Source organism: Gopherus flavomarginatus, chromosome 1 (assembly GCF_025201925.1).
Source record: "Gopherus flavomarginatus isolate rGopFla2 chromosome 1, rGopFla2.mat.asm, whole genome shotgun sequence".
Taxonomy (NCBI): Eukaryota; Metazoa; Chordata; order Testudines; family Testudinidae; genus Gopherus; species Gopherus flavomarginatus.
This window is the reverse complement of record NC_066617.1, coordinates 233,159,971-233,175,697: the sequence shown is the minus strand read 5'-3', so window position 1 is coordinate 233,175,697 and position 15,727 is coordinate 233,159,971. Positions and strand designations below refer to the sequence as shown.

The following is a 15,727-nucleotide window of genomic DNA, read 5'->3' as shown; positions in this document are numbered from 1 at the left end:
TCACAACAGTGCGCTGGTAGCTGTCAGTGTGGCCACACTGCAGCGCTTTCCCTACACAGCTGTATGAAGACAGCTTTAACTCCCAGCGCTGTACAGCTGCAAGTGTAGCCATACCCTTAGGTATAGGAAAATCTTTTTGTCACTTTGGCAGTAAGAGAGAGATTCAGAAGATAGTTAAGGCATTAGGGGCTCCATTCATTTAAGCAGGTGGACTCAAGTACATGCTTAAGTGTTTTGGTGAAACAAGCTCTAGATTAGTGGTACATACTTGGATCAAACTTAGATCTAAACTATATGTCATGTTTATGCACGGGAAAGAAATAGTTTTTAAAACATTACAATGTAGGTGAACAATATAATCCTGCAAAAAGAACAGGAGTACTTGTGGCACCAGAGACTAACAGATTTATTTCAGCATAAGCTTTCGTGGGCTGAAATAAATGTGTTATTAGTCTCTAAGGTGCCACAAGTACTTCTGTTCTTTTTGCGGTTACAGACTAACACGGCTGTTAGTTTGAAACCTGTCAATATAATCCTGAGGCATGGATAAGCGATTTTATAATTTCTGTACCTCCTGTTATCTGGCAGCGTGAAGGAAACCTGAAATTCTCTTCACTACGTTGCATGTGTTCTGTGGATAACTAATGGACTCCTGCCTAGAGAACTGTCCAGCCAACACTGTTAATAAGCAATAATTCAAGGTTTTTTCCCCCTTAAAGTGGTACATTCAAGCTCTTAATGTTATCATATATGCATTATTATATCCTCCATCACTGGAAGCTGAATTCTCTATCATGTCATTTGTGAGTAGTTGTACTGTTTCTATGTAGAGCGCTCCATGCCACCTGTCTTCTACAATAGCACTGCTCCTCTTCTAGTAATCACTTAAAATAGTGCAAAACAACTACAGACTGTATCCCAAATTGTCAAAAATACTTACGGTACATCAGGCTGACAATCAGTTGAAAACAATCTCAGTTTTCCATTTCCCCAGAGAGGTGTAGATCATGCAAGTTGAAGGGAGTTTGGCTCCATCTCTTGGTCTGATGCTGAGGAAAGCACCGTGACTTGTCTGAGCACCCCATGTTGGATAGTGCATGGAACAACGTTGATATGGATAACAGAGAACACATCGCCTATCTCCAATGCTGCAGTAAACGTGCTAATTGATTCCAGACATCACAAAGAAGGCAGGGATATGGCCCTCCCTTCCCTCTGCACTAGCCAGCAGAGCCGGTCAGATTTGGAGGGGAGCACGCACTGTACCTTCTAACAGGTGGTGCCTCTATAGATACAATGCCTCTTAGAGCTCCTACTCTGGCAGGGCACTTGCCACCGACCTAACACAGGGCTATACATTCAAAGCACAACTGAGCCTACAATGTTTTATGGCTTTGGTGAAATTTTTAACATCTTGAGTTTTCTATGGCTACTGTTTTTAATTTGCTGTCAAATCATGATGTCATTGACTTTGCTGTATTCCACAGCTTATGTGCTTTAATCACAGGGCTAAGCGTTGCAGCAAGAGGGGTTTGATCATGACGTCGAAAAAATAGCATGTTCATGGATACTTGACTCTGTTGCTCTTTTGGCTCCAGGGTAAAATATAAGGTGGTGGAAGTTAGCAGTTTAGGCACATTCCATTTGATAGCTTGGTCAATATTAAAAGCTTGTTGTTTTTTTTAAGTTTAAAGTTGGTACCTAACTGATGGCTAGGTGTCTGGGTTTGTAGTGTTGCTGGTAAACATATTACATCATGAAACCTATATGATGGCAATTAATATGCTGAAACAGTTTAATTCTCTGCTCCCTGTAAATTATTTGGCACTGACAAGTTTTTTTTTTGTTAATTAGTTCCTAAGGTTAAAGAGGCAGCTGCCTTTGGTCCTGTCCTGGCACAGAGAAAAGTTCCAGTATCAAAAGCAGAGCAGGAAGGTAAATTATTATTATTTGCTACAGTATTGATTTTCTTCTGCAGTATTTGTTTTCTTGGCACCCTTTTCCCCCCTACCTCTCCTGTTTCAAACCAAGCTTGTGGCTGCAGAGAACAGCAGTAGCGGCTGGGAATTATAACACATGGCACTGCAACTTTGCAGTAGGCAGAACATAAAAAAGGATGGGAGGGACCTAGGGTCAACAGGACCCACTCTGTATGTGTCATAAACTGATCATGGTTGATTTGACCACCTGATTTTCACCTGTTCAGCGCTCTTGAGGAAGGTGAAACCAACTATCCAGAGCTGGCTCCAGGCACCAGCACAGCAAGCAGGAGCTTGGGCTGGCCAAGGGAAAGGGGTGGCATGTAGAGCTCTTCGGCAGTGGGGTCCCTCAGTCCCTCTTGGAGGGAAGGACCTGCAGCTGAATTGCTCCCGAAGAATGAAATGGCGGCAGAAGAGCTGCCGCCGATCGCAGCTTTTTTTTCTTTTTCTTTTTTTTTTTTTTGGCCGCTTGAGGAGGCAAAAACACTGGAGCCAACCCTGCAACTATCAAGTACAAACATGATGTGGGCACACTGGGGACATCAGGAAGTTGAAGATATTTAAGGGCCTGATGCTGAGAGGTGTGGAGAAAGCTCAAACCCATGTTAGAGGGGTTGCAGGGAGGCAACTACATACTAAGTGCTGCCACAGGTCTTGCTGCGTAGCTGGAGGAAAGGTCTCCTGTGGAGCTATTGAGCACTCAACGCAGTTACTTAGGCTGGGCAGCAGGATGAGAATTTGGGGCTAGCTGAAGTTTGAGTGTCTTTCAAGGGTAGGATTTGAGTAAAAAATAACCCAGTGACATTTTACCAAATCTTAAAAATAAACAAAAATCCACCATACTTTTTGTCTGAGAACAAGCATGAGACATTTCAGCCCAAAGGATAATATTTTTTTCCAGAAAGCTGTAATCATCTGAAAATGGGCATTTACAGTAATGATAAGCACCAGAGATAATGCCTTCTGAATCCTCTCTCTCAGCCCCATAATAAAGTACATTAAAAGAACTGGAATGGTTTAATTTAAAGCCACAAAAGTTAGGAAACTCAGAGGAATGGCTGATACACTATTCTGAATCTGGCCCACTGTGCTTGTATACTGCATTGTACAGTGCAGTAATTATTTCATTTCTTTTAAGTTGTACAAATTACAAATACAGAATTAGAAAGTCTATGTTGTGTGACAAACAATATGGTCTTTTTGGTATGCCCTAAAAGTCAATAGATTAATGCTATTTCAAACCAAGTGTTGCGTGGGGAGAGAGTTACAAACTCAAGGGCCCCTCACAGAGGATGTCATGGCTCTCTTTTAAATGGAAAGAGCTGATCAAAACTGCAGCAGTATCCTATAACGAGAGAGGTAGTTTCTCAAAATGGCAGGTCCCAGGTCATGCAAGGCTTTTTAGCTCAAAACTAACACTTTAAACTGCACCAGGAAACCAGCAGTGAACAAAAAACAGAATGAAATCATGTCAGGTGGGAGACTTTTTTAGTTACTAACCACCGCAGATAATATTAAGAGTTAAGGTACGAATTGCTACATTAATTCTAAATGTTATACCTTTATGGGGTATAATCTAGGTCAATACTATTTGAATGCAGATTTGGGATAATTTTATTACCTATTCAAACATAACTTCATAACAGAGTCACATCATAATAAAGGGTATTCCCTTTTTTCTCTTTTTCCTCAAATGATGTTTTTCAAATGTTTTCAGTTGATTGTAGCTTCAGTGAAGGGATTTGTAACTGGAAACAAGATACTGACGATGACTTTGACTGGAATCCTGCTGATCGAGATAATGGTATTTAAAATACATACTGTTGCTAAGATTTAATTTTATAGTTTCTACATATGCACCAACTTTCACCTTTCCCCAGGTGTGCTCCATCCCTGCTTTGCCTTAAGTCCCCACCCCCATTCTGTCTTTTCCCACAAGGCCCCACCTTTGTTCTGCCTCTTCCTGCCCCCACTGCACCCCTCCCCGCTCCTTCCCCTCAGCACCCCCTGCTCCTGTGCCTCCCACCCACTGCCTAAGAGCTGACTGGCGGCAGACAGGAGGCATAGCGGGAGGAAAGGAGAGGAGCTGCTCAGTGAGGCCCACCAAACAGCTGATCAGGAGGTGGCTGGTAGGTGCTGAGCACCCACTATTTTTTTCCCATTGGTGCTCCAGCCCCGGAGCACCCATGGAGTTGACGCCTATGAGTTTCTAGTCCAAAAATAAGAAACTGGATGTAATCAGGTGTTGGAATTCCAATCAGTGTTTTAGGTTTGGTGGGGAAAAATGCAAAAAAATTAAAAAAAAAAATAGAAAGAGGAGGGTTTTTTGGATGAGTGGGAAGTTGTTTTAATCTATTTTGGGGCAATGGATACTTCACAACCCATTTCAGCACAACTGAATTTAAAGAAAAGTAGTAAGAGAGACAAGGTCTAAAAGACAATCTGTACAGTATTGGAGATGTCAGTTGAGACTTTCCACAGACAGCTAGGGAATTTAATCACACATCTCCCCTTAATTTCAAGTTTATAGTCATGTTTATTGAAGACAAGTGACTGTGGTAACAGTTCAGAATTGCCAAACACTACAAGTTAAGATAGCAAAGAGTAAGAGTATTCCACTCCTGAAAGAGAGATGATGGTAGGGTACTATTCAAAACCATATAAACATATAACAAATATTATTCCAGTCCCTGGTAAAACATGATAAAACATTCTGTGAGTGCTACATGTGATTATTGTTCTTGTATTCAGATAACAAAAAAGCATGGCTGAAAACATTACCTAAAGTGATTAGATATATTCTTGTTGTGATACAAAAAAAATATTGCAGAAGGTATTGGAACAGGGACCAGCTCACACTGTTGATGTCCTATTGCTCCATGTTATAGGGTCCTGCCCCAGAGCAAGGCCCACGTATACAGAAAGGTCGTGCTTGCCAGTGCATGTGGCTAGATTATGGTGCTGCTGGGCTTGGTGGAAGTTCTGGAACAGCCGTCCAAGGGGAGCAGTGGGGGCAAAAGACATATCTGGCTTCAAGACTAAGCTTGATAAGTTTATGGGGGGATGGTATGATGGGATAGCCTAATTTTGGCAATTAATTGATCTTTGACTATTAGTGATAAATATGCCCAGTTGCCTGTGATGGGATGTTAGATGGGGTGGGATCTGAGCTACTACAGAGAATTCTTTCCTGGGTGTCTGGCTGGTGAGTCTTGCCCACATGCTCAGGGTTTAGCTGATTGCCATATTTGGGGTCGGGAAGGAATTTTCCTCCAGGGCAGACTGGCAGAGGCCCTGGGGGGTTTTCACCTTCCTCTTCAGCGTGGGGCACGGGTCATTTGCTGGAGGATACTCTGCAACTTGAAGTCTTTAAACCACGATTTGAGGACTTTAATAGCTCAGACATAGGTTAGGGGTTTGAAAGAGGAGTGGGTGGGTGAGATTCTGTGGTCTGCGTTATGCAGGAGTTCAGACTAGATGGTCATAATGGTCCCTTCTGACCTTAAAGTCTATGATTCTCTCTTGCAATGGCCTTTCTCTGTCTGGGGCTTCTGTGACCCAGCCCTCCGGCCAGGTCAGTCCCCTTCTAGGGTATCCAAGTGCAGCTGTAACTGGCTTCTCTCAGCTGGCTTCTTCAAAGTCCCTTTGCCTGGCTCCCCTGGTCTGGCAACAAAGTCCTTCCAAATCAAACAGAATTTCATTCTCCTTTTGCAGAGCAGTAGGTCCCAGAGCTTGTCCCACAGCCCCTCAGTAGAACTCCAAAACTACGAACAAGATTAAACATTACCCAACATCTTTCACCGCTCTCTAGGCTTGAGCCTCTCATCCCTTTTGGACTCTTCTTCAGCTCTCTGTTCCTTCTGAACACTGGCCCCAGGACTGCCTCCCTGGATCCTGTCCCCTTGTTCTGGGGCCCACCACAGGAATTAGTTCTTGTCCTGTGGCTTGGCTCTTCAGCCGCAACCAAGCTCAACTGTTCACTGCCACAGCCAGTCCCTGCCTGCTCAGCTTCCTCCCTTTTAAAGCCCTACACCCAGCTCAGGTGAGGCAGGATAAGGCTAATTATGCATGGCTAGCTAGCCCCAGGGCCTCTTGGCTCTTAAACGGGCAGGACAGGCCACTCCGTATGTTTACCCTGAAATAAAAGACCCATGCCACAGCCACAACTGACTTGGGTCAGATGACTTGGGCACTCAGGCTGGGGACTGTAAAACTGGTACGTAGCTGTTTGGGCTCAGGCTGGAACCCAGGCTCTGGGACCCTCTCCCTTCACAGGTCCCTGAGCTTGGGCTCCAGCCAGAGCCCAAATGTATACATGGCAGTTTCACAGCCTTTCAGCCCAAGCCTTGTGATCCCGAGTCAGCTGACCCAAGCCATCTGTGGGGGGTTTAATTCCCTGTCACACACCACAGTTTTCACTCTGGACATTCTCTTCCTTGTATTGATTGGCCATTTGGTACAGCTATCTCCTGTGCTACCCCTCACAGTCTCCTTACCTCAGCCTTTCTCCACTTGGCCTTCATATCCTTGTCCTTCCTTCCCTTCCTCTTTCCCTCTCACCCTTTTCCCTTCCATGTCCCTTCTCCCTTCCTGTGCCTTTCCATCTAGCTAATTCCCTCCCAGGAACACCTCATCCCAAAACAATGGAACTAATATGATGTTTGCTCCCAATCAATCACTCTGTTTGCTTTGCTCTTGTGTTCAATCCCTTTTCCCTATTTTTTGTCTGTCTTATCTATTTAGATTGTAAGCATTTTGGGACAGGGACTGTTAATTACTCTGTTTGTACAGTGACTAGCACAATCAAATGCCAATGTTGTTTGATCCTAGGTATTACCATAGTAAATATAATCAATAATGTTAAGAAGGAGAATATGCAGAGTCACTCAAAACAAATTTTGGATATTTTAGACTGTTTACAATACAGAGAGCGATTAACTGCTGTGCTGAGTCTTTATTTCCCTTGAAACATATAAGAAAACAAAATCCAAGTTTGTTCAAAGAATTGGTGTAAGTATAGACAAAAGATTAGGCTATGTAATCCATCCTTCTAACAGTGCAGTATTTTTCCCTACTTAGTATATTTGATGCTGTTTTTTGTAGGCTAGATTTTAGTTATTTAAGTGATGAAACTTGTACTTATTATTGTCTTGGCAAACTGTTATTCAGTTTACTAAGAAAAATATTTCACAAAATGCAACAAAACATATAAAGATGTCTGTTTCTTCCCCTCACAAGGTGATGGATATTATATGGCAGTTCCAGCCTTTGTGGGGCACAAAAATAATGTTGGCCGTTTGAAACTTCTTCTGACTGACCTCAAGCCGAAGAGGAACTACTGTTTGATTTTCAGTTATCGCCTTGCTGGAGACAGGGTGGGGAAACTCAGAGTATTCCTGGGCAGCCAAAGAAGTGCTCCTGCCTGGGAGCAGAGCAGAGGAAAAGATGAAAGGTGGAAGACTGGAAAAATAGAAATGCTTCAGGGAGCGGAGACTACTAAGAACGTAAGTAAAGACAGAAACCAATTACAATAACTAACACAATAGCTTGCATTTCATCCTCACTGATTTTTAAGCATCCTGTAGACCGTTTTGTAGGTATACCAATTACCGACTATAAAAGCCACCTCCAAGTTAGAAAATGGGAGGCATTCTATGCTAGCAACACAACCAAATAATTTCTAGGAGACAAAAGAAAGAATAATATTCTCTTGAAACTTCATCTTCATGGGCAATTTAACTAGAGAGAATTTAATTACCTGAGTTGCTCAGGATGTTAAGAATAAGAACTGTATCATTTTGTGAAAGTTCCATCAGATCTTTAATGATCACAACTAGTTGTGGCCTCTGATTTATGTCTCAGTGCAAAAAAAAGGTATAAATATGTGCACTGAGAGATTGATTTGTTACTTCCATCACAACTGCTTTTAAAGATTGAACTATGGCATAGGTGGTGAAGGATTAGAGCTTTCAGTCTGGCTTGTAACATTTCCTGATAATTTGATGGGGGGTGCAGAATGACCCTCATCATCAGATACCCTGGGTTTTGGATGTTTGCATGAAAGCCCTTTAATCAGGGAGGGAGGGGGGAAGCTATCTAATGCAGATGCAGTCATCAGTGTTAGTCCAGAGCCTGTATCCAGTGTGTGTTGACATGCTTACTAGTTTTGTCTCCTTTAGTTAAGTTCACGATACATGTGGTGGTCCCTCCACTCCTGATATTGCATACACACAGACTTGCTTCCTCCATATGACACAAATATATGGTCAGAGAATCTGGCCCCTAGTGTAAGCAGTGTTCTGTGCCAGACTGGAAGGGATGTGACTTTAAAGGTGAGTTTATCCCTCCTTTGCAGCTCCTAGTTCCTGCAGCTGGTGAGGAAATGGGATAGTCCTGGGAATTAGATAGATCAGCCCAAACCTCATGTCTCCAAGGGGCTATTCTGGCAGTTGTGGATCATTGGAATACCCATCAGTCCCAATATGGACAGGAGATGGGTGGTGTAAAGTTATTTTTCCAGCCCTCACTACCTTGGGATTCCCTATTTAAAAAAAAAATAATAATCCAGAGGTAGCCAATTAAGCCAGCTTTCCAGCTGCTTTGCCAAGCACAGGCCAGAACCTACTCCAAGAATTGCAACAGGTATAATTACGGTTTCCTCTTGACACTTTATAGTCAGAGTCTCATTTAGGTCAAGGTCCCTTTACACAGCTTTGGAAGTGTAAAGGGCTTTAATGAGGACATTTCATCCCTGGCCACTTTAAGGCCCTTTTGCACTATCAGGCCCTAAAATACTAAGATCCAGATCCTGAAAGGTATTTAGGCTTTTAATTTCAATTGATTTCAATGGAACTATTTTAGTAGAAGTTAGGAGCCTAAATACCTTTGAGAATCTGGGCTTAAATACCCTGTAGATAAGCACAAAGAAATATCTAAAATAAATATTTCACTCAATAACCAAACACACAAATAGAGGGCAAACTCACAATTGTAATGTCCGCAAAGAAAGGAGTACACACAAACATCACATATCAGTAACTTATATATTTGTTACTTTATTATGATGTATTCTTAGTTTTTTGAGAGAGACAGAATTTTGTTTGTACTATGACAATAGTAAATTCCATTATGAGAATCAATTTGGGATTGTAGATTAACACAGAGGACAATCAATATTGCTCTAGTTCAGATATTATCAGAGTTATAAAAAGATCAAAGATTTAAGTGGGTAAATCTTCCTAGATAGAACAAGAATACAACTTTTAGTGGATACAACATCTCAAACTAGTTAAATAACGTTGTTTCCTCTTTAATAGTGGATAAATGTTCACATTTGCTACCTTCTCATAATTAATGCTTTTCCTTTCTTATATCAGATCATTTTTGAATCAGAACGTGGGAAGGGCAAAACTGGAGAAATTGGAGTGGACTCTGTAACTTTGGTTTCAGGCTTGTGCCCTAAGGATCTCTTGACAATGGATAACTAAGCTTGTTATTTCTATTCCTATTTTAATATTTGCCTTACTAGTACTGCATTTTGTTACATTGTGACAGGTGAAAATAAATCTGGAAAATATCTTGAACTTTAATGCAATAATGCAAACTGACATGCACGAAGTGTGCAAAATACTTTTAAGCACACATTTTTCTATCAGATATGCTAGTACTTGCTTTGAGCCTAGCACTACTGTATTCTATAATTCAAGGTAAAGGTTTATAACGTATGGAGCTATTTGTCTTGCTTTTCTACAGTATGTATGCTTTGTTTACATAAAATTCCTTTTTAATGATGTCTTTATGGCTTATATTCCACTTTGTCCACTTCAAAGGAGCACAAAGTAGTATTTAAGAGAACTTTATTACCGCTAATAATATTTACATGGCCCGAGAACAACTTTTTTCCCCCAAGTGCCTCAACAGTGATTATTAACAATATAACATTTTATCTCAAACTGTAATATTTATGTTAAGTATTTTTAGGAGATTCAATGGTCTTCACTGTGTTATCTCTTGTGTAGTCATCTAAACCTCTGCAAAAAGGGTGTCAAATTCTATATAGTGGCATGACACTCCTTCTGGTTGGGTGTGTCCACAGTTTTTTTTTTAAAATAGTCCCAACCCTGGTATTGGGCCATACCCCCAGGGCTTCCCCCCGGAAGCAATGGTTTCACCCTCTTGATCGACTCTGGCTCCAACTCTCCTGTTGGGCCTCTTAGCTTTTCAGATCTCCTTCTAGGAGTTTATCGCTGTCCAGTTGTAAGCCACTTCACCTAGTGGCCTAAGGAGGGGATCCAAGCCCACCCACTACTTTAGTTCCCAGCCACACACCGCCCTGTCCTTTTAACTAACTGCCTTCAGTTCCCTGGGTCACTTCATCACAGCCCCAGCCTTCACTGATGCCTCACCCTTAGCTCAGGGGTCTTCTAAGTTCAGGTCCAGCAGCCAGCCAGGAGTTTTTCCTTGCTCACCTGGTCCCTACCAGCAGTGAGCTGTCCATGATACTGCAGTTCCCTTTAGCCAACTGGGAGCACTACTTGAACTCCACTAGCGGCAGCAAGGAACTGCCTTTCTCTGACACCGAAGCTCCTTTTTATATGGCCCTCCTGGGTCCTGACTGGCTGCTCGCTGCAGCCTCTCTGATTGGCTGCTTTCCCCTACAGCCTCTCTAGCCCACATGGAGGACCTCTTCCACTGCTCCTTTCCTGGGAGGGGTGTGACAGGACCCTGAGGCCTCCAGCAGAGGGCCTCTGGGCCTCGTCCACCCAATCACAGCATACTATTCTGATTTTTACAACCACATTGTGCTCACTTTGCACTGGTATGAGTGATTATACAAAGGTGCAAGGCAGTGAAGAAATCAGGCACAATATATTTTTCAAGTGAAGTAATATTTTTGGTGGTTTCCCAGCATAAAAATGTGAAGTCTGTAATTTACATATCTAGAATATATGATATCCATTTTCTTCTCCATTCGCATACTTATTGCCACTAAATTGTTGGCAATTAACATGAGCATGGAGGAGAGAATATCTGATTTTGTTAGCCTGTACAGATTTCTTACATTTTAATATGTATCTCTGAAGTCTGCTCTATAGTAAGGACAGAGGGAAGCAGTCTTTTCCTTAAATGGATGGAAACAAGTTTCCAAGTGGAATCATGTATTTTATGTGTGTATTCATTGCTAATAAAATATGCGAAAAGTACACTTGTGTCAAGTAAGGTTTCTGAGTCACAGATATTGCTGCTGGAAATAATCCTCATGTATTTCCTCTAATTTAAAAATATCTGCGTTCATCTTTAAAAGTTTATACTTACATGAAAAAAGGAATGTCAAATGTTACACACAAAACCCCCCCAAAAACCAAAATGACCAAAAGATGATCTGTCACTGATGTCTAAGAAATGACAGAACACTAGTATCTTATTATATATATATATTGTCTCCAGGGTCCACAGGAAGACTTAAACCCTTTCACAGTCCATTGTCTTTGCTAATGGGCCATTAGCCCTGTCTGGCTTTTCCACTGTTGTACCAGAAGGGCTGGTTGGAGTTGACACCCAAAGTAACATTTGTAATACAGATACATAGTTAATATTCCAGACTTCAGGTACAGAAATTATACAGGCATACAAATTGGATAATCACATTCAGTAAATCATCACCTTTTCAATTATATATCACATGAGCCATCTTGTGTAAAGTATATCTCAGGTCATTTATATCATAAGGATATTTTCATAAAGAATATAGAGAGAAACGTTACAATGGTATTGCACCCTTACTTCTGCGCTGTTGCCTGCAGAGCTGGGCCCTCAGTCAGCAGCCGCCACACCCTGGCCGCCCAGCTCTGAAGGTAGCAGAGCAGAAGTAAGGGTGGCATAGTATGTTATTGCTACCCTTATTTCTGTACTGCTACTGACGGGGCTCTGCCTTCAGACCTGGGCACCCAGCTAACAGTCGCCACTCTCTCTAGCTGCCCAGCTCTGAAGGCAGCGCAGAAGTAAGGGGGGCAATACTGAACCCCCCCTAAAATAACCTTGCAGCCCCCCTACAACTCCCTTTTGGGTCAGGATCCCAGTTTGAGAAACGCTGGTCTCCTCCATGAAATCTGTATTGTATAGGGTAAAAGTACACAAAAGACTAGATTTTCATGGCCGTGAATTTGGTAGGTCCCTACTTATAATCCTTAAAATTATATTCATTTTAATTCTATCTCAGGCCCTTGTTCAACCTTCTAGTAACTATAGACTGGAGATACTTCTCTCTCAAAGTACCAAATATGCCAATCAAGAAAAGTATTTTTAAAAATAACCAGTCTGAACAAGACTAAAAGCGTAATTACTTTCATATGGAGACACACTAATCAAATCTAAGCCTTACTCATATCTGCCACAGGGGAAAGTAGTAAATAAGTTCACACCTGGGTCAGACAGTTTAGAAGAGGTTCCTTTGTTCTCCTACAGCAAGGGATAATTTGAACTGGATTTCTAAAGCTAAACTTCAGTCTGACTACAGCATTACCTCAAGCAGATGATACATATGGCAGTAAATAGTCTAAATGTGTAAGAATGTCATATTGCACATTAAACATTTTTTATTTGATCACACACATAGCTGTAATTCACAGTAAGATTAGGGAAAGTTAGAGCTTTATTCAACTCCCAAAGTAGTTGTATCGAATTCAATGAATGCTGGATCAGGACCTAAAGCATAAAACTTATTTTTGAAGGGAACAGCTGTTCAGTAACCATTTGTCTAAATTAACATGCCTTAAAGCTGCTGACATCAATGGAGGTGCTTTTGCCAGGCAAAATCCTTATGAGTATGAAGGGGTGGCCTAATCCTTGGATTTTCACAGTCTATGAAAATGAGATTTGTGTCTGATGCTGTTACACATATCATTAAGGGAGAATGATTAAGCAGACAGAAGTCTCTGATACAATTTGGTCCTCATTTAATGTCATTATAAATCACTGGTGCTAGGAATATGTCACTTTCTCCTAACTTGCTAGCGGTAATGTAGTGAGTCTTCTAATGAACATCTGGATCATGGACAGATTTTGTTTCTGCAGGGAACTGTACAAGCAATATGAAATTAAGACCATTTTGACAGAACAGAAACCCCAAATTGTAAGTACAATACCAGACACCTCTTCAGAAAGAATTGAATAAGACATTGGGCTAAGAAGCAAATGTCACCATATGGATGCCTTTTCCTCTGGCCATTTTTCATTTCTTTTCATAGCTTGATAGTTCCTCTCTTAAGAGTCTTCAGTCATCTAGTTTAAAATAAATCTACTGCCCATGAATCTGACTTCTGCTATGCAGTTGTTGCAGACACAGCAGTGCCAGAGGCAAGCAACAGTGGTTCGTTGCCTAGAGTGCTTAAGCGCCAATAAACACACTAGGGTGGAGAAGCAAACAACCAAATTTATTTTGAGCTCAAATAAGGTGCCATGGAGAAATAACAATCTCAGATCCTGCACCCCTAAAACAAGCAGTTTCTTCCTTTTATATCCCAGTTGTTTACTACAAAACTTTCTTGCTGACTAGCTGATTTCTTATTCCCCCCTCCTTTCCCATCCAGCTGCAGTATCTTCTCTCATTCAATCTTTTGACTTCCCCCTTCCTCCCCCCTCTCTGCTGCTGAGACATGTACACAGTATCTTAAAACGGCCTTGAGCGGACTTTAGCTTCAGTGTATTACAGCAGAGAACTGGCTGTTACAACCAAAACTAACTGCTAACACTACATTTTTGCAGCTATTAGTAAATTAGGTTACACAAAGTGTTTAACATGGAGGAACATTGGTTCATTGAGGCCTACAACAGGAGGGCTTCATTGACACTTGTGGTCTATCACCTTTCCGAGTTACCTAGGGTTATGCCAGAGTGACACCAACACAGTTAACAAACATGAAAAACAGGAGTAGCCCTTTGTACTGTTCTACTCCTTTGAAACCAAGGTTTGAGATCAGCTAATTAGGAAAAAACCTGTGGGAAAATATATATGAAGTGGAGAGGCTGACAAGTAACAATACTAGCAAAGAGCAAGCAGCACTGTGATAATGAGGAAGCTGTGAAACCTGTTCCGTTTCAGAGAGTGCTCCTGTAGTATCACTCTTTACCTTGCAGGACTGAGCAATCTGTTAGAAATGAGGTTTCACAATGAAAAATGATAAACAAAACCTAATCTACCGGCAGGTGGAAAATGCTTTCTCAAACTGCATAAAGCATGCCATTAACAGTATAGGCAGAATAGTCTACAAATATTCTGTATTCCTGGACTATTTATATGCGTGACCTACTACTACGGTAGTGTGGGATTTCATAAATGGGGTTGATAGTTGCACAATGGAAGAAAGGGTGCTCAGAATGTTATGTTCCTGAATTGATTCTGAGATGCACAATCCTAATCCCCTGGCCCTGATTTTTACACTTTCATTTTCTCTTATTGTGTCTTCCTCCCAGCTATGCAAAATATAAAAAACACAAAAACAACAAACTATGCTAGTAGATGTGATCCACTGAAAGCTTGTGTAAAAATTAGTTACTTTAAATGCTAAGGGGGTTCCTGGTCCCCTTTGTAGGCTAGGGGCCTCTGAAAGAAGCATGTGATCAAAGTAAATTTACAAAGAGCCATCTTAAACAAGAAAAGTGGGTTGTGTTGTGCCTCCCTGCCTTAGGAAGCAGCTTTCTTTTTCTCTCTCTCTTTTTGTTTCATCTGTGTTAAGGCTCTGCATTTTATGTAATAAACTAGTGTTACATTGCAACCTTCCATAAAGAGTATTTCATATTTTTATCTAATTTTGCTGTGTGCCATGACCATAACAGTAGATTTATAACAAAGACAAAATTGCATATCTGGAGTTTTACAGACCCAAATCATAATTTTAAAGATTCAGTATCATGAAACTTGCAGTTTATTGAAAACAAATAACTATCAGTAATACGAAATCAAACAGCATCATATCACACACACCATCATGACACTCCTACTACTTCCCCACCTCAAAAAGCCTGCCTGAAAAGATGGGCCTTGCAGCATGTCCTGACGGTCAGCAAATCTGGGCTTTTTGGAATTAAGGTAAGAAATGAATGACAAAATTGAGGAAAGAATGCTGAGGTAACTCCTGCTTGAGTATCTCCACAACTGAGAACAGAGGGAGTGGTGATCTCTCAGATAGACAGGTCCTAGGCCATTAAGGTCTCTATAGGTCAAAAACCCAACCTCTTAAACTCCACCCACTTATCAATAGCAGCCAATGCAAATCCTAGAGTACTGGTGTTATGCATTCTCAGTGAGGTACACTGTTTACCAGACAAGCTGCAACCTGCTGCGCAAGTGTCCCTTGATTTTAGATGAGGCTCCAGGCAGAGTGCATTGCAATGGTCTAAACTGGATGTGACAAAAACATGGATTTTGGTAGGGAAGAAAGAAGTAGTCGTAATGTCAGGGCAGACATAGATGGGGGGAAAAGCTTTCCTTGCCACTGACGCTATGTGCTCACTCAAAAGCAGCTGGAGATCCAGCGATACCTCTAGATTACAAATTTTAATTATAAATGGTGAACAAGCACCATCAACTAAAGGATTAGATAAAATGTAAATGCTGGCAGAGTCATCCTTCAGCCTGCAATGGTGGATTAATTGATGTCTGTGTTGAGGGTTATTTTAAACAAGACCTCTAAAACTTTGGCCTGTTCTCTGTACATGGACTTAAAACCCTCATGATATAGAATATTTTG

At 41.4% G+C, this 15,727-nt stretch overlaps 1 protein-coding gene across 1 annotated transcript in view; it reads left to right on the top strand.

Annotated features, from left to right (window-relative positions):
- Positions 1-10,262, top strand: part of EGFL6 (EGF like domain multiple 6) — a 64,008-nt gene extending 53,746 nt beyond the window's left edge. Inside the window, exons 9-12 of the mRNA XM_050963999.1 lie at positions 1,855-1,935; positions 3,697-3,783; positions 7,218-7,483; positions 9,356-10,262. Coding sequence (XP_050819956.1) covers positions 1,855-1,935; positions 3,697-3,783; positions 7,218-7,483; positions 9,356-9,466 — 545 coding nt within the window. The 3' untranslated portion in view covers positions 9,467-10,262. The remainder of the gene's footprint in view (positions 1-1,854; positions 1,936-3,696; positions 3,784-7,217; positions 7,484-9,355) is intronic.
- Positions 10,263-15,727: the final 5,465 nt, after the last annotated feature.